General features: G+C 35.0%; 1 protein-coding gene across 4 annotated transcripts in view; it reads left to right on the top strand.

Moving 5' to 3' along the window:
- The window catches only part of PCDH10 (protocadherin 10), a 30,781-nt gene extending 16,035 nt beyond the window's left edge, over positions 1-14,746 (top strand). The window contains exons 5-7 of one of the 4 annotated variants that reach the window (XM_082758662.1): positions 9,590-9,682; positions 11,632-11,706; positions 13,585-13,908. In XM_082758662.1, the coding sequence (XP_082614788.1) occupies positions 9,590-9,682; positions 11,632-11,666 (128 nt within the window). In that variant the 3' untranslated portion in view covers positions 11,667-11,706; positions 13,585-13,908. Of the gene's footprint in view, positions 1-9,589; positions 9,683-11,631; positions 11,707-13,584; positions 13,909-14,043 lie in introns of those variants that run through there. The other 3 variants (XM_082758659.1, XM_082758660.1, XM_082758661.1) reach the window with 3 other exon arrangements.
- The last annotated feature ends 6,724 nt before the right edge of the window (positions 14,747-21,470 follow it).

The raw sequence follows: 21,470 nt of genomic DNA, 5'->3' as shown, positions 1-21,470 counted from the left end.
AATAATAGGAAGAAGCCAAGGGTTTATATGTTTCTTTAATAATCAGTTTTTAACAAAAGCTAGTGACATTTTTTTAGAAAGTACTAGAAAAAAGTTGTAAATTTGAGACTGGTAAGAAATGCAAAAAAAAAAAAAAAAGACAAAAAATTGTGACTGTGGGGTTTTAAGAACAAGGTAGCTGGCATCTGTCCAGGAAAACAGCACAGAAAGATCGTCAGTCTATTAGAATTTTGACAGAGTGGGTGAGAATTAATCAATATAGCATATCTGAACTGTCAAAAAAAAAAAAAGCCTTTAGCCTAGCTTTTGTGTAGTAGAAGCTACTAAAGTAAGCAAGTGTTGTTGCAGGGAAAGCATTACCAAATTCTGTGTGTCTGAGAGACAGAAAAAATTCATAAGGATAAATGGGACACTTTAGCAGAGGCAGAGTTCTCCTAGCATCTGTATGGAGATCCATGGACTTTAAAGCATTAATTTTCTAGAAAAGGAAATGAACATAAAAGGGACAGTATTTGCAGATGACATAAAATGATTTAGGTCAATCAGGTCTCTAATAGACTATGTATGTCCACATAATTCAGTGAAGCACGAGCTTCTGAATTAGCTTGTTCTGTAAATGGAAGCTGCACAACAACGTCGGCACAGAGGAATAGCTGAGAGGACTTCTTAGTTTGAGCTGTGCCATGAGTGCAGTGGGTACAGATGTGAACTGATAGCTCGATGTAGATCTCTCACTGCCCCATTACGAGCCTGTTTGCTCAAGGTTGCATCTGCCTGAAGATTCCTGCACTGTGTTCCGATGGGCACCTTCAATGCTCAGCTTTAGAAAACACAAACAAGGATGGCAATGAGAAATTTGACCTCTTCTTGAGTAAAAAGACCATGGAACGAGCCCCTGAAAAATGTCCCCCGACGTACAGAGCTAGCAAGTAGGAATGAATTGTCAACTTGTAAAAAGGAATTGAACTGAAAATACACTAAGATAAACTATTATAAAACCATTACACAAACCATACCATTATGTTGCTTTAGCCAGTGTATTCATTCCATAGAAATACTTAGCATAATGGTGAAAATACTGAAAATATTTCTGTGCAAAGCTTAACGCTAATTAATTTAGACAAGCTATGATAGGGACGTGAATTAAACAGGAGAATGAATGAACGCAGAGAAGTTAAGCTAGGCATCTCCATTTTCAGTTAAAAAAGAGCAGCATAGCAACTGAGGAGCAAACGTCATGAAATGGGAAGATAATACACATTTGATAAGTTGATATTCATTTGGCAGAAATGCTAGAGTAATCTGTCAAACTCATGGTTATGGGGGACAAATAAAGGGCTTCATAGTGGAGAAGAGGCAAGCAAGAGGTCTGCTTGTTTGTTTTTTTTGAGGCTTAGGTCATTAAATACTTAGGTCATTTATTACTTTGGGAAAGACCCTCAGGTGGGAATAGTATGATTAGCACCATTTCTTTCATCTCACTAGTGTGTTGGTCGATAAGTAGCTTTTAAATTATTTTCCTGTGTTCTTTTTTTTTCCCCCTGTAATTGTGGATTGTTCTAGACATGCATTTTTTTTAATAATATTTTAGAGCTTTCCTAAAAGCTATGCACTGACATTTTTTAATGTAATTTTCTTCCTACTAAGAGGTTAGGATTTTTTAATATATGAAAATATTCAGATATTGCCATAATACTTTAACTGTATTTGTGTAAATGTTTATTTTGCTCTAGAAATTACTGTGGCATAGATTAATTGACTTTGTAAGCAAGTTAAAATAAGCTACATAAAGGCACAATTTACTGCGCAGGATAATAGCGTCCATGCCAGGAGATACTGTGGAATAACAGTTGTGTTCCAAAGTAGCCCCCTAATGAACTCTGCAATATTTCCTACGTACATGGAAGCATCTTTGCATTCACTGCTGAAACGAGAAAATTATCATGATAATAACTACAGCATCAATGATGCCAACACCATCAATGTATTTTATGTATGAATCGGGATACTATCATGTTAGGTATGACGGGGAGAGAGAGAGAATTAAAAACTGATCCTTTCCCCAAAAAGCCAGCAGCCTATGTAAGGTGAAATAGAAGAAACAAAATCACCTTCTTCAGCTAACCGTTTTGTATTGGGTTGCTACCTTTGATAGATGTACGTAGGTCTAGGTTTACAGAGACAAATAACTTGCATTAGTCTTGTTTGTATCATCCAAAAAATTTAAATGCAAGCTTGTGTTCATCCTGTGTCTCTGTCTCTTAGCCTGGATAGCCATTGCTTCACTCTGCAGTAGAGGTGCAATGAAGGTCTGTGCATGATCAGGGAGATTGGGCTTGGGTCTCAGCAGAAGTGTAGAAAGTGTAGACGTAATCCGAGATTCTGGTTCTACAAAATCTTTGGCATCTGCTCGACTGGTCGTATTCAAGTCAGCTTGCTTTACAAATAAAATTAAAAAGCTTTCAAAAGTCTTTGCCCAGTTGAATTTAGGAATGGGACCATTAATTTATTTCAAATAATCTACCACAGAGATACCACAAAGAATGGTTTATCTTACAGTCATTATCCATCTCTCTGAATTAGACTAGAGCAAATGACATAGAGGACTAGAGGAGAAAAATGTTCTTGTCTTTATACCAGGACAAGAAGTGTCTTACAATCCTCTGATTGTTTTTCAAAGGAATAAAAAAACATGTGTAAAGATTTTGGGGGGGGCATTTGACATCTTTAGGATCACAAAGACTATTTCTGTGTGGCAGGACACATAACATAATTTTCTGCTATTATTTAACATAAATATATGAAAGATGTATTAAGCAAGAAGTCTTTGCTGTTTTGGAAAAGTTTCCCCAAAAATTAAGCAAATTACCATTTTGTACATTTAATATAATGGAAGAAGAATTTTCTTCTTGTTTATTTGCATCTTATTGCTGGAAATCACAGCTGTGATAGACATTATAGCATTGCATTTGCATAAATGTAAATAACAGCTATTTTGAATGGAACACAAGTTTTTAAAAATATCAATCCTTTCTACATTTTTGTTTTTTAAAATTAGTCTATTTAATTTCTAATACAAATCAGATAATCTTGTGAGCCCGCTAGTCCCTTCATGAATACTTTTTTCAGTTTCCACGTATTTGAAGTAAATATGCACATTAGTAAAAGCAAAAAAATTATTTTAAAAAATAATTAAATCTTATTGGTATGAATAAGCAAATGATATGTACACAGTGGAAGAGTTGTTCATTTGTGAACAGTAGTTTCATGTTCAAAACTAATGTTAAAATTTTATCTTTCAACTTTAAATCTGACTTGCAAAGCTGAATATCCTGCATATCCCATTACAGACAGTGGAACTCTTATCTTATATTGAGGAATTTATCTGCATGACAGGGTACAACTCTCATTTCTGCACAAATGAGAAAGATTTTCTCCATGCCGAGCTGCTCACAAAAATGGAGGCTGAGTTGAAAAGCCAGCATGTAATGCTAATAAATCTAATTGTATACTTTTTATGCAGATAATTCTATCTGCAATGAATGCTAAGAGATTTATTCGCTTACACCTAAAGTTTGCCAGTTCAGATGCATCTCTATCAGGTAAATAAAGTTTACAAAAAAAAAAACAAAACACTTTTAAAAGGTAATATTAATTAAAATATAATCAAAGGAGTGCAGGACTGATGTGTTTTTAGTCATTATTGTAGGCACTGTGTGGTCTTGAATAAACCACTTAAGATGATTCACTGTTCAATGATTATTGCATAACTTCTGAAAGGCATTTTTATCTTATGTTCATGACTGGTTTGCATTCTTCAGCTGAATGTTTTCCTCTTGCAGCTATCACTCAAAAGGAAGAACTCTTACAGGGTATTACAACAATAATAAAACAGAAATAGATAATTCAGAAAGCAAAATTAGAAATGAATATATAAATATGCAAAGATAACTTGGCTGTAGCCCAATAAAACCTATAAATTACTTTTTTTTTTTTTTTTTTTTTTTTTTTAATAAAAAAAGGATGAATGTAAGAATAAGAAATAAGCATTCTTTTAATTTTAAAGCACAGGTATTAGCTGTTACATTTAAATACTATTTCCTTAAATCCTTTTATTTAACTGTGGTCTTAGAGCTCCCTGTGTAACTCAAAACATTGATTGAAAAAAAGTACTTATTTGGTTTACGTAGCATCTTTTATCTAGGAAGACTGTAGAGCTCTTTGCATCTGTAGTGCAGGAAAATGACTGAAGAAAGTTAAAAGAATTTAAATAACTTACTTGAACGAAAGTTGTACATTTGCTTTGTCTTAAAATATACATCTATCCAACTTTTTTTATTCTAATAGCTGTAGAAGTTTATATTTGCTAGTTCTGATTGGATCACATAGAAGCCTTGTATGTCTCAGACTTGTTCTATATTTATTCATTTATGTCAATTTTGAGAGTGCTTTTGTCTACTGTGACTTATGCCATCTCTGTAAAGTTTGTTTTGTGTGGGTGTTTTGGTTTGCCTTTTGTTTTGTTTTGTTTGTTTGTTTGTTTTAAGTAATTCTGTTTTCTGGATTCCTACTCGTTGAATATGGGAGAAACCAGCAGAAAAATTGTTTGAAACTTCAGGAGTTATTTTTGAGATTCTCATCTTTCAAATTTAAATCATATCTCAAAAGTAATTTAGCCAGTTATGGATATGAGTTTCTGTAGAAAGCAATGAGATGTTTGCAGTTAAATTTTTTCAGAGGCATTGAAGTTATTTATTTTTGATAGGCAAGTTCTTTTCAGTATGAATAAATGTTGTTCTTACATGCACAGACCTTAATGTGATGGCCAGGAGTTGGAGTATTGAATGTACTTCTAATCTTGTCTGTGTGCAGAGAAGTCTTTTCCTCTCTGCTTTCCTCTCTTACAAACTCCTTGGGCAGCGCAGCAGAGGAAATTATTCTTATTTCATGCTCTTTTCCTGGACAAAATAAATTTTCTGCTTTCATTTCCACTGCCTTAATTTTAGAGGGCATCCCTTCTTAATTTTTTCTTGACCAAAGGACAAAAAATAGGGAAAACCATTTAAAGAATGAAACAAATAGGAAAAGAAGGGACAGCATCTATCGTGTTTGAACAAGCACACTATAGGGATCAGTGTTGCCATTTTTCTGGCAAGCCTGTAAACAGCTCTATTTGTACGCTAGGCACTGAGAATCCACAGTTTCAGGCGAGCAGTAAGATGACTGCTGGTGGGATGTACCTGTCAATGTATTTAATTTGTTTTAGAAACGTGGTATGGCAAAGTCAGAAGAGTGAAAAATTACATATTTGGTAGCTTCTTGTAAGACAGAAAGGAGGAGATGGACGATCAGAATATAATTTTTAACTTCTATAGCTAGTAAATTGCTGGAAGAACTACATATCATGATTAATAAGCAATGTGTTTTCACTAAAAATTCAAACTGTGCTAAAATAATTTAATCTCTTCATTTGATGGGATAATAGTCCTTATTGGTTGAAGAAAATATTGTGGACATGGTGAACTTGATTCTTAAGTTCTGCCTAAAAATTATGTGCATATATGAGTTGCAAGAGTAAATCAATCATTTCTTGCATACACATGAATCTTTTACATGTGTAAATGGTATTATATTACATGATATTTTCACAGGAGTGATTTGGTTAGAAAAAATGGTTGCAGACTAGATTCACTAAGGAAGCTATAGGGATCATGGACTCCTGTTTTAGTAAGTAAGCTGAGTCCCCTGACTTTATTTTTTCACCTTCAACATCATGGTTACATTTAGAACTGGAAAAGGATTTATTATGAAACTGCTTAAATACAACTTTTTTTTTTTTAATTCATAAGGAATTTTATAGATGCTGATATCGTAGATTGATCTTATGTCAGAGTAACATTCTGTCACTTTGTCACTTTCTTAGTCGCCTATTTGTGCTTTAATTTGACATCCATCTATTTTCAATTTGGCATTTAAGTGACAATTGAATGTAGCTGCATATAGCAGTGGTATTGATAGGGAGTGAGATCTGAAAAAAATCTTGCTCACAAACAAATGCAGGAGTAACATTTTTCTGCTCAACTTGAGATAAAGCGCTGTGGTTCTGTATTTGAAGTATATTTGATGTCCAGTATGGCTTATTGCTTCTAACTAATTAAAACAGGGTCCTTCCCAACTGGGATGTTATGGATGATACCCTTGCACTCTCCGCAGTGCCTTTGGCTTGTGTCTACTAGCTCTCTTCCCTAACAAGTTCTGGGCATGGTGTATGTGAGAATGAGGGCCAGGGACCATTCCTGAAAGCAGATTGAATGTGATCAGAGTATATAGCCCCCATATATGACTGAGAAGTTTTAGTAATGTGGACATAAATCATTCTGTTCTAGTGGTATTGTAACAAAGAATAGTCAAGGGCACACTGCATTAAAGGCTAGAAACTGTGCCAATATGTCTTTTTGAATAAGAGAAGTTTTGAAAGGATTGCAAGAAGTTTATATGATGTACTTAAATATATTATCTTGGCAAACTGGAAAGAACTCTCTGAAATCTGAGTGCTACTCATGAAAGACAGCGTAAAGTACTGTGCTTAGTTCAATGGGAAATAAAACGTTCACAAAAAGAGAGGGCATGTACCTGCCAAATCCTAATACTACCAGGTAAGAGAGGTGGTAGAAAAAACATAATGACAAAGATAAATTAGATAGGAATACATTGCATGATTCTGATGTAATACTGTAATGCATGTTACCTAGTGTCAGAACAAGTAAACTTAATTATTTCAGGCACAATTCAATGTGATTAATCTAGGCACCTCTGAAGGCCACCAAATTGCAACTTATATATGTATGCTTTTCACTTGAATCTATAGAGAACTTAGGCACTTAAGAACAATTTAGAAGGACTGTGTTATATCTCTCTTCTTCTTCCCAGTGCACTGAAAATTCTAAGTCTCATTGTAGTCAACATTCAGTGTATTCTGCATTGCTTAACTCTCAAACTGACATGCTCATTTTCAGGCTTGTCAGCTTAAAGACGTTTTAGTGTGGATTTCAGGAGAGTACAATAAAATGTTGAGTTCTGAAAAAAAATGGAGGAAGGAGAAAAGATTTGAGGAGAAGTGATAGTTGCATACAAATACATAAGCAAATCCTATTATTATTTTTTTTAAAGGAATCAAATACAGGTATTACTAAGGATAGTACCAAAAGTATTAGGTTAAAGGGAATTGGGAAGAAAGTTAATTTGCTAGGAGAACACATGCAATTAGAATGAGTTGATGGAGAATCTTCATAGGGAATTTGTATGACATACATCATAAATAATTTAGGAGTTATTTAATCCATCCTAATACAACACATAATTATAAGAACTCTTAAAAATGAAATGTTCCACGATTCTCTGACTGCAAGGTGATGTCATGTATCATCTTTATTGTTTTCAGGTAGATAATACAGTTGTAATAATGTAGAAAGATGGAGAGGCTTTCTTGTTCTTACTCTGTCTTGTGCAAAAACTGACTTTGTTGTCTCTATGGTACATTATAGAATATACCTTAGCACTTTCTATACTGCATTGTAGTAACTAAAAAGCATTGTTTTGGCAGTAAATAATGGGAACCAGAGATAAATCAAATCTGACGTGTACTATGTCACTGGGCTGTTCCTAGCAGTGAAAAAAATTTGTCAGCATTTAGCACAGAAAATAAAATAAAAATATCTTATTGCCACAGAACATTGATGACAAAAAACATTAGTTGATTCAAAAGAAAATCCCTAATCACATACTTAAAGTAATATATATGTTGATTAAGGCCAGTGCTTAAACTTAAGTCTATTTCTGAGGATAGTGCTAAACATTCCTTTATGTGAATTGGGACTTGAATACCAATTCTTAAGAACTGTAGTTCTTTTTTCTTTTTTTTTTTTTTTCCTTTTTATTTTCCAGAGACTCAGCTGAGTCCAGGTAGAATGTAAATCTCAGGGCACTCAATCGCACCAAAGAAACATTTCAATGACTGTCATGAAGTGTCAAAAATTGTATCAAGAAGCCTGTTTGTCATACCGAAATATTCACAAAGACATGTTCAAAGAACTCCTGGTGGTGTCAGCATACTTCCAGAAGTACATGGGCACCAAAGATCAGAAACATCTCAAAAATAGGGAAATAATTTTACTAAGCATGTATTTTCAGATCTTGAAATGAAGCTAATGGAAGTGGCAAGGTTCATCAGTCAGAAATTTGGGCAATAAACTTTTTCCAAAAAAAAAAAAGGAATGGTAATTTGTTTAAGTTGTTGATAGACAATTCAAAACTATGTTCAAATTTGAAAAGTAACACTTGTATTTAAGTGCAAAGGACAAGACCCTTTCCCCCTTTTCATGGAAAAGATAATATTATTTGTCATATTCACTAGATTATGGTCAATGCAGTATCCACCATTGTCAAATTTGACTTGGCTGGGAATCAGCGTCTGTTGAATTGATTTAAATGAATACGGGCAGGGAAATGTATAATGCATTTAATGCAAGACAAAAGGAAGGACAATGTGTGTGGTCACATTGCTTACTAAATGTGAAAGAGGTCTTTGGCATAATCATCTTTGTTCCAGAAGTAAAGACAAATTCTCGAAGGATAGATTCCAATGGGCTGTGGAGTGTGCTTAAATAAAGGCAAATACCTTTCCAGCAAAGATTCACTGCAAGAATTGCTAAACTCCTGCATTTTGGCCTACTTCATTTATTCACAGCCTGAAGACCTAACACTCACAATTTATTTTGATTTGAGGTGAAATCTGAGTAATTGTGCATGTCAGTCCAAATGGTGCTAGTTTATTTTAGAAACTATTTATATTTTGTGTTTTGCATATCCCATAAAGAGTATTTCAGTCATGAGTCTTTATTAGAGACAAATTCTGTTTATATGTTTGCATGCAAGAGCTTCTTCTTGCCTCGCTTATCTATCAGCTGTCAGTAATGGCCAGACAGAAAGTGGCCTCATTCTTGGCTAACTCCCTTGTAGGTCTGTAAGAGTCTTCAAACTTATCACATATTTTACATATGCATGTATACATAAGCACATAAACAATGGCCACTAGAACCAACTGACTCGCTGACATTAGGGCAGAGTTGGCCTTTTTTTCTTTTAAGGTACAAAAGTAAGTATGTTCCATTTTCCATTTTTTTCCAACTATTTGATAAAATGCAGAGTTAATAAAAACACATAAAATGGGTAAAATGTAACATGGGCATCTAGAACATCAGTTACTTTGTGCAAGTGTGCTCTACAGAGTGCGTAGGTATGAAGCACTTAACTCTTAACTAAGGATTTGGTAGAGAAAAAAAAAAGACTAATTCATGAGGAAAAGATATCTGATAAAATTATTATTTTCATATTTGTGTACCAAAGTACAATTGGACTGGTTAAGTCAATCTCTTATAATGCCATTAATTGAGTTTTCATAAATTTTACTAGCAATGCTTAAAAATACTACTTTGAATAATAGTTGATAAAAAAAAAAAAAAAGACTTCATGGATTGCAAAAGATACTTAATTGAGACCTGCAATGACTGGAATACTTTTTTATCCACAGAACATGGGTCGCAGCAGAGTAATCTTCCCCATCCTACATCCCCCAGCCCCAGCCGTGTGTCTCACCCTTTACCTGGATACACCACTACAAAGGGTGAGGGAGCTATAGTAGTTACTCTGCATTCCCGTTCACTTGTTGACTTCTTTCCAAAAATGTGGTTGCTGATTAGAGCAACCAGTGGAGCTAAATTAGAGCTCCACTGAAACAGCCAGGTTGTTTTGTATAGGATACCTTCTACCACTACCTAAATTGCGTTTTCTATTCAGTTGGGCTGAGTCAGAACAGGAATGTTGAATTTGCAGCCTGTTGCTTGTCACTAGTATTTGCCGCTCCTGGCTCTGTCGGTGCCAGTGGGACTTAGTGAAGGGCAATATTTCATCCAATATAATTAGCATATAGACAGTAAAGCAAACCATAAAAATATGAAGAAAGTTAAAGTTAATGCAAATTTAAAACTGACATTGCCATAATGTATCTGAGGTAATTAATTGCTTTAAAAATTGTTCTTCAAGCACAAGGTACTCCCTGTACAGCCTGAGTAGCTGGGCTATTTCTTAGTGGTATACAAGGAGATTACAGCCCTCTGTAATCTGTATCAGTTGCATGGGGGCCCCCTGATCTGCATAAACATGACATTGTGAGGCACACATCTTATGCAGAGGACCCTAAAGAGAAAAAATGCATTGAGTGCTTGCATAGAAGCCTATCTGAACGCCCACGGGAAGTTAAATAGCACTTGGTTATTGTGCTAGCTTAGAGAATTTGGATCTGCAATAGCAAGATGACAGTTTACATACTGTTTTTTTCCCCCTACTCTCCAGTTACATAGCTTTATTTGTTTTAAAGAGGACTCTTCTAGGTTGAAGTGTCTTCTTTCTCCTGTGTGGAGGGGGATCAGTGATGTTTCCACAACAGCAGCAGCATATATGGCATTCCATACCCTTTGGAGATTTTATTAGCTAGGGATTCATTGGGATCTTTAGACGGTTGGCACTTGGGGGAACACTGCAGTCGTTCTGTTACTGCAGATATAATACTGTGGGACATTATGGAGCTTCTAAATATAGTACAGAGAAAGTGACAATAGTTATAAAAGGTACAGCATGTGTCTTCTTTTGCTGCTTCAGTTGCCAGCAGTGGAGGGAAGCAGTGGGCCCTTTCTCTGTCCTAGTTAAATTATCTAGCAATGCTAAGCAGGAAAACTCTTTTAATCAGAGAGTTTGAAGGTCTTCCAAGTACAAACAATCCCTTCTAGGGATTGCCAGAAGAGGAAATGTATATAACTGTATTCATGGCTGTAAGTAGTCTGACATCAAGTTTGGATGCAATAGGATGATTCACAACCGAGTGAAAGGAAGATATAAGGGCTTTACAGTATTTTCTGTTTGTTTCTGATCCATAAGCTAGGAATAATCATTGCATATTTTATTTTCTATTTTCTGTTTCGTACGTTAGTGTTTTTCATTTCTTTTTCTGTTCATCTACCACTGATCTCTTTACGTGTCTTCTCTCATCAGCCTGCACAGAACTAGCTCACTGCTGAGACTTACTAATGCGTATGGAGGGACAATTGAATCTTAATGTATTTTTGCTGTGTTCTATTTCCTGTTTTTATTGAAATTCTATACAAATTTTATGCATTAAGCATTCTTACTGTAACTCTCAAAACCTTTGTTAAGGTCTTTGGAGAAGAATCAATAGTCAGTACAGCATAAATCACGTACCCTAAGAATTTTAATTGGAATGCTTGTGATTATTTAGTCATCTTGTTCGTCTCAAACACTGTTAGAATATATTTAAAAAAAAAAAAAGTATAATTACATTAACGGAATTAGGAAACAGCTCATCATTAAAACCCTTTTTCTAACATCCATACTCGCACAGACTTGAAACTTCCCTATGCACTTGGTTTGGGAGTTTGCAACAAGAAAGAAAATAGGGATGAAAGAGAGAGCTGGGATCTCAGAGGAGAATTAGGCACCAGAAATTATGGTGTTCTTGTTCCAGCTCTTACACTGACTCTGATACTTCCATTTCTATAGCGTTTGCCATCTCTGGATCTCAAAGTGGATTATAAAGAATAGTGATTTAAACCTTCCTGCACCTCTAGGAGATAGGTAAGCAATATTATTCCCATTTTACAGATGGAGAAATTGTGATGCAGAGAGGCTTAGCGTTTCTTCAAGTTTACTTATGAGCACACATGCATGCACACACACAGAACCAGAAATAGACCAGAACTTTTACTGCCCTTTGTTTTAAGCGAAGTCCATCCTCCTTTCCGTTTAACCTCTCTGACTTATATTCCCCATCTGTAAAAGGACGGAAACTGGTATAGGCATGGAGAGATTTTCTTGCACATAAATTTCTGAGCAAAAACAAGAAAAACAAAAACAAACAAACAAAAAAAAAAAAACGCAGAGGACAAAATTCACTCTCGAAATCCAATGCATTTTGTTTATTGGCAGATATGTTAGGTTTTGGGTCAAGTGTTTTTGTAGGTGGGGAGAGCACAGGTGTTCTGCACCCTGACGAGTAAAATTTAGTTATTTTTATAAAGTGGCTTGATTATTTTGTAATATAAGAACATTAATAAAAAAAATAATGTATTAAAAATGTACTGATTTACATGGCAAAATATTAAACCCATCAAGTAGCTCACTCTCTGTGTTATGCAAAAGAAAATCCTAGACAAACAGATTTTGCTGTGTAACTCAGGTGCTAGGTCAGTAACCCCAATGCGCTGTGGCAGGCAGGAGGAGGAGGAGAGCAGTGCCGCATGTCCGTGTACATAGATCCCGTGAGAGTGCTACTGTGCCTGTACTGCAGTATGAGGTCCTCAATGGCAGACTGCAATCTAGATACTCTGCTTACCTATTTACAAGAGAAGTGAGATTACTAATGAGCTTTTGGAGAAGGTGTTGAAGATCAAATATAGATCTTGTTACTGCTATTACTATTACTGGAATTATTGTTTCTTGTTATATTTTAAAAAGATACTTATAAAATTGTCTATAAACTCGATTGGTCTGATCATATACAGCAGCAAAAGGTCATGAAGGTTCTGTCTCATTAATCTTAACCAGTGTTAAAATCTTGCAGGAGCTTTTAAAAATCCTTTCACATTCATCTACTAATTTGCTACAGAATTGAAACATCGAGACCAGAATATATTAGATGTTTTAATTTTACTGTTAATAACACATCTGGCAGGTGTCTCTATATTGAACAAATAGCTTACAAATAAATGTTTGTCACATTTTTCTGCATGCATCCTATGGGATAGGCAGGCTAGATCAAAAAAACACATAACACCCATGTTAACATTTTCCTGTAAGTAATCCGACTTCATTGTGATACAGTAGATAAATTGCATATATTTACTGGTGAATGTATGTATATAGTGAGTAATATGGCTAATGTATATTTTCATTAAATGGAACGGAGACTGGATGTATTTGTGTAGTTCGCATGCAAGCATCAACATGTATATATGAATAACTTAATTCAAGGATTCATTATGAAGTTAAGATTCCTATTATTTTAGTTGTAACACTTCATGGCCAGAAATATACTGAATTTCAGGTAGAAAATTCGGTTGATTTGGAGCTAAGGTAAAAGCTGATTTTATTATTGCAGCTTTCCTAAACAGTAATAATGATGATGCAGATGATGGTGATAGCAGTAATAACAATACTTCAGCAAGTGAGCGAGTTCCTCGTCTCGACTTCATGTGTAACTGAGATCAGAATTTAACCCAGGGTCTTTCTGAATGCTAGTACAAATCATTTGTTACCTTTGCTCCCAATTACAGTTAAAATAGCCAATGTCTTGAGGTAATATAGCTAGCACAGCTGGTGGATTAGCTGGTGGGTTTGCTAATGCATTGACCTTCTTCATCTGTGTAACATGAGTTAATTTACAGGCTGACAGTAAATGCTGAAATTTGAATTGTAGCACTAATGCACCATTTTTTCATCTCTCTGTCAAACCAGACTAAAGGGTCATTTGGTGATGAGGATAATGGTTCACTTTGAAAGGGAATGAAAACCGGCTTCTGAATCTGGGGGATTCTAGATCTTGCTGCAAATAACAAGATGAACTAGGAAAAAATAGGCTTGGAAATTCCAGTAGTAATGAACCTGCGAGTCTGACTATTTGCCATGTTCTTGTACTGGTGCTGCATAGGCACACTGGAATGCTTGCCCTGACATGTTAGACAGAATAATAAAACAGCATGTGAAGTTTGGTTTTCAGACTATCAAGCCTCAAAAAGACTTTTCTCTGAAAAGTGAATCAACGTTAAACTGTTTGCTACAATGGGAACATTAAGCGGCAGTTTGTGACAAGTTTTGATTGTTTCTCTACACCCTAAGAAATACTAAACCTAAGAACTGTTGGAGACTGATTTTTTTCCTTTTTCTCTCAGAAGTGTCTTTCTTTCTTTTCTGCAGCACGGAAAAGGATATGCTAGTCACTTCTACAGGACTTACCTGAAGCAGCATGATTTGCACAAAAGTCGACCAACAAAAAGCATCAACTTTCAACTTCATTATCTTGGCCATCCAGTTCTGTCTAACTGAAGGATTTGTGTGCTGTTGGAGACATCATGGCCAACAATAGGACCTAATTGCTCTCAGCAGGCCTGAGAAATGAGTTGAAATGTGTAGAACTGTAGAAACTTCAGAGGCAACTGATCTTGCCTCTCTGATCAGTGTGTGCCTGTTTACAGCACTATATATCTTTCTCTCTCCAAAATGTCACTGAGCCCTTTAGATGTTTATATTCACCACAAGAAGCCAATCGTACAGATAAAAGAAATGTGCATTATAAATGCAATATCACTGTTTTAAACTTGACTGTTTTATATTATTTTTGTGTGATCAAGTGTTCCCCAAACTATTCCAACTTTACAAGAGAGATTGTGATCATGTTCTTTTCACCCGTGGGTCTCAAAAATGTTGTTAATCTGAGGACCCACAAAATTATCAAAGACATTCTGTAGTTTATACACCGTGTTGCAAAGTGTTTACTGTACTATTTCAAAGCTTCTAAATAAATATAAAATATATATATATTATATTATATATAATTTTCCGAAAAATGTGGTACAACTTAGTTGATTTTTAAATGGATTCATACAGTCTACACCATACACTAAAGTGAGAAGGTAATTCAGGGTTCCTAAGCTATCCTTGCTGAAAACAAAAATAAAATAAACCTTTAGTAGTACTTCCCCAATATTCGTATTTTGGTCAATCCTGTTTTTCTTGTTTAAAAAAAAAAAAAAAAGCTGTAAGCAACAACATTTTGTCTAAAAGTTGTAATGATTTTTCAATGCCAAAGATGCAGCTGTCAATATTACCAGAATGAGCGCTATGTACTATCAGAGGTACAAATCACTCTCCATTATTTTGATTATATTTCTATGGTTTTTAATTTGGAATCACAAAATCTTTTATAAGGCTCTATAAGCTCACCTGTATATGTTGTTAAAAAGAACACTGGGTGTCTGTACATTTTGCAGTGTAAAATATAATGTAAGTGAAGTTAAGTATTTTAAGAAAATCATCCCAAACTCATAAATATGCATACATACATACACACACACACAAACGCGCGCATCTCTCTGACATAGTTTTGTGAAACTATACAAATATACTGCATAAAATATTTCTCTTGTGGCTAGGAATAGTTATTGATAGTTCAAATTACAAAGGCAAAGTACATGCCAAACTGTTGACTCTTTTATCACAAGGGAGTTTTGAAATTAGGAACATGGCACATTCTCAGCTGACCCTTCTCCCATGGGAGTTTAAAAGGGGTTGGCTACCATCTCTACTGGGAAAAGGATTAAGCCCTTGCATATAATCTTTATGTTCTGTATCAATTATATGGTTTGAAATGGTATCTTAGAGCATTTCTTTTCTATGAAAGATTGAAAATGGTAAACTTTCAAAGGTAAAGTTACAAGTTATGTTCGTGTCCATGGAGCTTAAGTACCATTTACTAAATGCAAAAAGCTAGTAAAATGTTTTTTCTTTTTTTTTTTTTTTTTTTCCCTTTTTTTGTATTTTTTTTTTCCCACTGTATCTTAGTATCTGTCAAATATTGAAAACAAATGATACAACACTGTATTGTCAAACAATGTCTAGCCAAATTTGAACAAATGCCTAGGGACAATCCAGTATTAAGACAACAAAAAAAGCTCTCATTGATTGCAGTTGAATTTGGATCATGCTGTTACGTATGAATTCTGATATCCCCACCAGTGCTACCACAGGATAAATGTGTGAGAAGCAGATTTTAGCCACTACTATGTGGTTATTGAGTCTGGTTTTCTTCCTTTTGTCATTATTTTTGTTTGTTTGTTTATAATGCCAGTTTCTAGAAGCTGGATAAATTATTCGTATGGAAACCATCCGGCTAAGGAGCCAAACAAGACTCCTGATCAATTTGTGGGAGCTCTCTGTTCAAACAGCTGGACTGAGCTCTGGAGTTAATTTCACTACTCTTACCAAAATATCATTCTTAAACACTTCTAATGCATATTTCTAGCACATTTGTGTAACTATAAACTATTTGGGGGATCCTTTTAAAAATGTATATGCCATAGAAAACACACGAACTAGTGCCAAGAATGGCTATTGATTTGAGCAAACAATAATAGTGGAATGTTTCTCTAGCTGTAGGTAGTGGGGCTTTTAGTCACCTACATGCCTTGTTAGTTTTATGAAGAACAGCAATGAATTTTTTGACATATCCTTCACGTAAAGCCTGTTAAATTGTTGTTTCTGCTTTAAAAGCAAGTCTTTGTCCTCCATGGAACTGTTTTTTCCTTATTTCCAAGTATCTCTTCAGTTGTAGACGCATACTGGCATACTGTAATGTTTATTTTCAGTCTTTGGGAAGGAAAAAAATATTTGTTTTCTTTTTTCATAGTCAGTGAAGTATTTTTGTTTGATAAAACTGCCTTCACATTTGCATAGATTTTTTTTTTCTGAAAGACCTAACCATATCAAACCATGTCATTCATTTCCATAACTGAACTCCTTCAGTGAACTATGTATGTAATATACACATCTTCATATGTCCTTTCCTTTCCTTTCCTTTCCTTTCCTTTCCTTTCCTTTCCTTTCCTTTCCTTTCCTTTCCTTTCCTTTCCTTTCCTTTCCTTTCCTTTCCACAATAGAGACTTTGGTCCATGTATACACAAACATCCTTCTGAGTTCATTGGGAGAGTCTCAGAGGGAATAATGATAGGATACAGAACTGCAGAGGAACAGAAAGTTTTTAAGTACTACACCCTAGGCTCCCGAAATATTTAGACTTTTGCTGATTTCCCTAGATCACTGTGAGTTCCAGTATGGTAACATTTGATGACATGAGGTTTAAGCCACATTAGAAAATGGTACTTAGCTGTCATGTCCCAAGAGAAGTTCTGAGAAGTGTGTATGTCAGGAAAGGTTCAATCTCTTCCCTAATTATATGTGTTAGTGGGAAAGATACCTGATGCATCTATGCATCTAGCCATTTCCCACTGAAATTGAATTGTTCAGCATCTCCATGTATTTCATCTGTCATGCTACTAGGTGCCTGTCTGCAATGATAGGTATGTAAATGCCTTTAAACATTAGCCTTTTGTATTTGCCTCTTCCTTGAAGCATATGTGATACAAATGTCTACGGATTCTGATTTCCGTATCGGACAAAAAGCAAACTGAACTTGTGGGAAAATATTTAGATTGAATATTACAGAGGAATCTATATCCATAAGCTGAAATAGGGAAGGTTCTGAAACCACCTTCATTAAAGGATTTCATGAATATTTCAAAAAATACCTGTCAGGGATGATGTAAGTGTACTTAAACTTGCCTCAAAGAAAAGGCATGAACTAGCTTCTCAGTCCTGTCATTCCATAATTTTCCTAACAGGGCATATTGAGCTTTGGAGGATGTTATCTGTACACAGCTGTAGGAATAAGGACATTCTATCCTTCAATTAGGTATCAGAAGCAATATTTAATGTTTAAATTTGCATAAAATTTATGAACGTAATAGAACAAGCTGTGTGAAGAACTTCCTGTGTCGTAAATTAAAGTTTCAGCACAGGACAGTGTTTTATAAAGGAAAAGAAAATGAAATCAGATAAGTTTTGTTTTGTTTTGTTTTGAATTCCTGATTTAGATATGTAGCAATGGATATCTAAGCAACTCGCCTGTTCAGTTTCTTCCAAATCAGTGTTTAGTTCCTTCCAGACTGATTATTCCCAAACTGAGAAATACTAAAATATTTCACTTTTTGAAATAAAATTTGGGGTATTTAGTGTAGGTTTTTACTAAGCTGCCTACTAAGAGAAAAATAAAAATAAGTATTTCCAATAATATATTCTCAGCTGATTTGAACAAGGTGTAGTGATTTTTCAACAGTATTGTTGCAAAACTAAGTGGAATGACAGTGCACAGATATATATAATTTGTAAAGATTATGCTTCCTGCATTATAGTCACTATATATGTGTGTGTTGGGGGGGTATGTGTGTGTGTATATAATGATAGTTCAAAATCTGGTAAATTGCCACTGGATTTTTTTCTTACAGGAGTACACTCTTATCAGTAAAAGCAAAGAGAAGGGTAGAAACACATTTATGATATTAGAAAATTAGACTTGTCCCTTAGTGTAGAAAGGAGTTTTGTATTCGGTATTTGAATTCAGCCCCTTCTTCATACATTATACCCACAATCAATTCAGCATTTGATTTTAAAAATTTTACCTGCTCATAGTAGACTTTTTTTTTCTTTTTTTTTTTTTCTTTTTTTTTTTTTTTTTTCCTTTAAAGTACTATCATTCCTCAGGGTAAAAGGTGGATAAATAGATAGTCTTCCTAGGCTGATAAATTGTCATTGCAATTTTTGCAAGGCTGTTAAATATTTATATGTCTTGTATGGAGAAAGCTGATCATATCCTGCCATTGTTCCTTGTTCAAGTCTTGAGTTCTGTGGCATTGGGACTTTTTAATTAAAATCTATACAAAGGCGTAGGGGCCAAAATGAGCATCTTTGATATGCATTTAGTCATAGCACTTTGATTGCAAAGCATTAGCATCAGATCTCTACGAAGAACAGGAAGTTGTTCGTTCTATTTGAAATAAAGTAAAAGGCAGCCAGTAAGACGTTATTATTATGTTATGCTATGGGAAATTCTGAAACAATTAAGTCCGTTGCACTGATCCCTACAATCAGAGCTCAAATTTGTCTTAAAGAACTCCTTCACTTTTTTTGTCTCTAATCTGCTAATCTGTCTTGATATGAAATGGATACATATATACAAACAAATACACACATCCATTAAAATCCATTGCTGAGCATCTGTGTTTTTGTAGATATCCTCATATGTAAGAAATGAGCAAGAACTAACTTGGACAGCTTTCTTGAATTGAAATTGTTTTTGAAGTTGAATTTGTTAATAAAGTTCATGATATTGTATGTTGGCTGAGACATCAGGAAAAATGAAATCTATGTGGGTGTAGTTCTCCAGAAGGCAAATGCTTCATTTAGGAAGCATCCTGTCAAAAATGTGTAAATGTGAGTGCTAGAAATCTTGCTGAGTCAAGATGAAACATACTGTGCTAAAACTTTCTTGTTCTCTGTGTCAGCACTGATTAAAATATCCTCTGGATGTTAACCACTGTAGTCATTCTGAAGACACCAAAAATGGCAAACAGGGTTCAAATAATGTTTACCAATCATACTGAAGAGAGACAAAGACAAAAAGGTGAATATGTATTAGAATATTTATTTATATTTTATATTACGTTATACAGTAGGGAAAATTCAGTTAAGCCAAGCAATTAATGAAACAGTATGCTTCCAAATATGTGCATTTCAAAGATTAAAGTTCGCCTCATGATTAGATTAAAAGCATATTTTGGTTAACTCATCTTTGAGTTGCACTAAGAGCGAGGAGTAATGTATTGTATAACAATGCCTTATGAGAACATGATAAAGTGAATGTAACCATAACAACCTTAAGTTTTAGAAGTCTTGGATTCAAACATTCAGGTTGCAAAACTGCACTGTATTTTATATGCATCAGAGCCTAATTCCATTAAAGGCAATGGTCCAAGCCGCAGTGATTTGAAGGAGAGCAAAAGGAAGTTCTCATTTCTTTCTTTATGCACATGCATTTTTAAGCAAGAACAGCTTGCAATAAAATTATTTGACACCAAAAAAAAAAAATGGGAAACTTCACTAGCTCTGCTTTTAAGAACCTGTGCAATGGAGTTCTGAAATTTGGATGTTGCTATATGTCAGTTTAAAACAGACATCTTTCTAGTGATTTTATCTTAAAGCAAAATAATGAAATATGTTAAATGACATCTCTGTTCAGATTTCCTAAGAAGACCGAAACAGAAATGCAGTCCTGAAAAGATATATTCGTGTTTTTAAAATGCAAATGGGCAAAGAATTAAAAATTCATTGAACCAGAGTATTCTCACACTGCCAAACCTGGTGGTTGAAAATGTGAACAAAGCAAGCAAAGAAAATACCAGCCCCAACAAGTAATGTTTCCAAAAGTTTTGCTTTGGAAGGTAACAAATTTCCTAATCACATCATCTCCTTTCAGGCCTAGACAGAAAGATGTTTCCTATCAACGTTTCTGGTCCCACTTTTACTTGGAGTACAGACATACTAGAGGGTCTCCGTGTGTGGGCAGGTAGGAGTATTCCTGTTCGACGAGAATAAAAAAAGAAAAAAAAGAAAAAAAGAGCTGAATGAACCCTGATGTCAAAACTAAGTATTAATTACACCTCCATCACTACAACTATTTTACATATGTATCAGATTAATTTAGAGCAAGAACTTTATGGGATGCTGACAGGAGAGCAGTGGTGTGGGACTGTTCCACCACAAAGAAGACAGAGAGTGTTCAGCTTTTCCTAGTCTCACAGATGACATTAATTGGTACTTAAATAGTGCTTTGTTCAGGAACATAAATATCATGAAAGAGAAAGATTTCACCATGAGAGCAATATATTTGTTGTGGCTTATGCTATCTGCAAAAAAAAATGATGAATGCAAGCAAACATTATCCTGCTCAAACCCCTGAAGATGAGGCTAAATGATGCCCTTGGAGCTCACAGCCATTCAGTTTTTGTTAGAGGCTTGGTTTGATTTATATTCTGACTGGCAACAAAGAAAGAAGCCAGAGAGTGAGTGCTGGAACTAGAAGATAGTTAATTAATACAGTCCAGGGAGAAAATGCAGTATACCTTGTATTGATATAATTAAACCTCACTGAGCTTCTGGAAAAAAAAAAATAATAAAAAAATAACCAACAAAGTTGCTCCTTGATACTCCATGTACACATCTAAATTAAAACAGTCACAGCTGAGTTGAAAAATAGCTGCAGGTGATATATCATAGTCTTTCTTACACTATTGCCAGGGGACAGCGGGGGCCAGCGCCCAGCACCGGGCACCTCCTGGGGGACAGGGATGAGCTGGGGGCAGGGGTCAGGATCAGGCCCAATGAGGGGGATAGAGGTCAGAGACAGCATATGGAAACTTATATTAAGCTTGCCGTTTTTAAATTTGGTTATTAAATTGCTGTTGTCAGGTCTTGTGTTTCAGTCTCAGGTTTATTTCATTTTATTTAGCAAATCTGATCCAAGAAGTAGCACTTACACTAGGGAAAAGCAGGAAGTTTACCATTTTCTTTTTTACCTAACTCATTTCCAGACCTCCACAGTTCAGCAATAAGGGTATGAAAAGTCATAACAGAAAGTATTTGAAATCTGCACGGTGTTTTACTGGGCTGAGGAAATTTCTTTCCTGTTTCCATTCTATCTGCAGTAAGCTGGAAAGCACCATTTGCACACAGAC

Source organism: Aythya marila (genome assembly GCF_965140915.1).
Source record: "Aythya marila genome assembly, chromosome: 4".
NCBI lineage: Eukaryota > Metazoa > Chordata > Aves > Anseriformes > Anatidae > Aythya > Aythya marila.
This window is presented reverse-complemented; position numbering and strand designations above follow the sequence as displayed.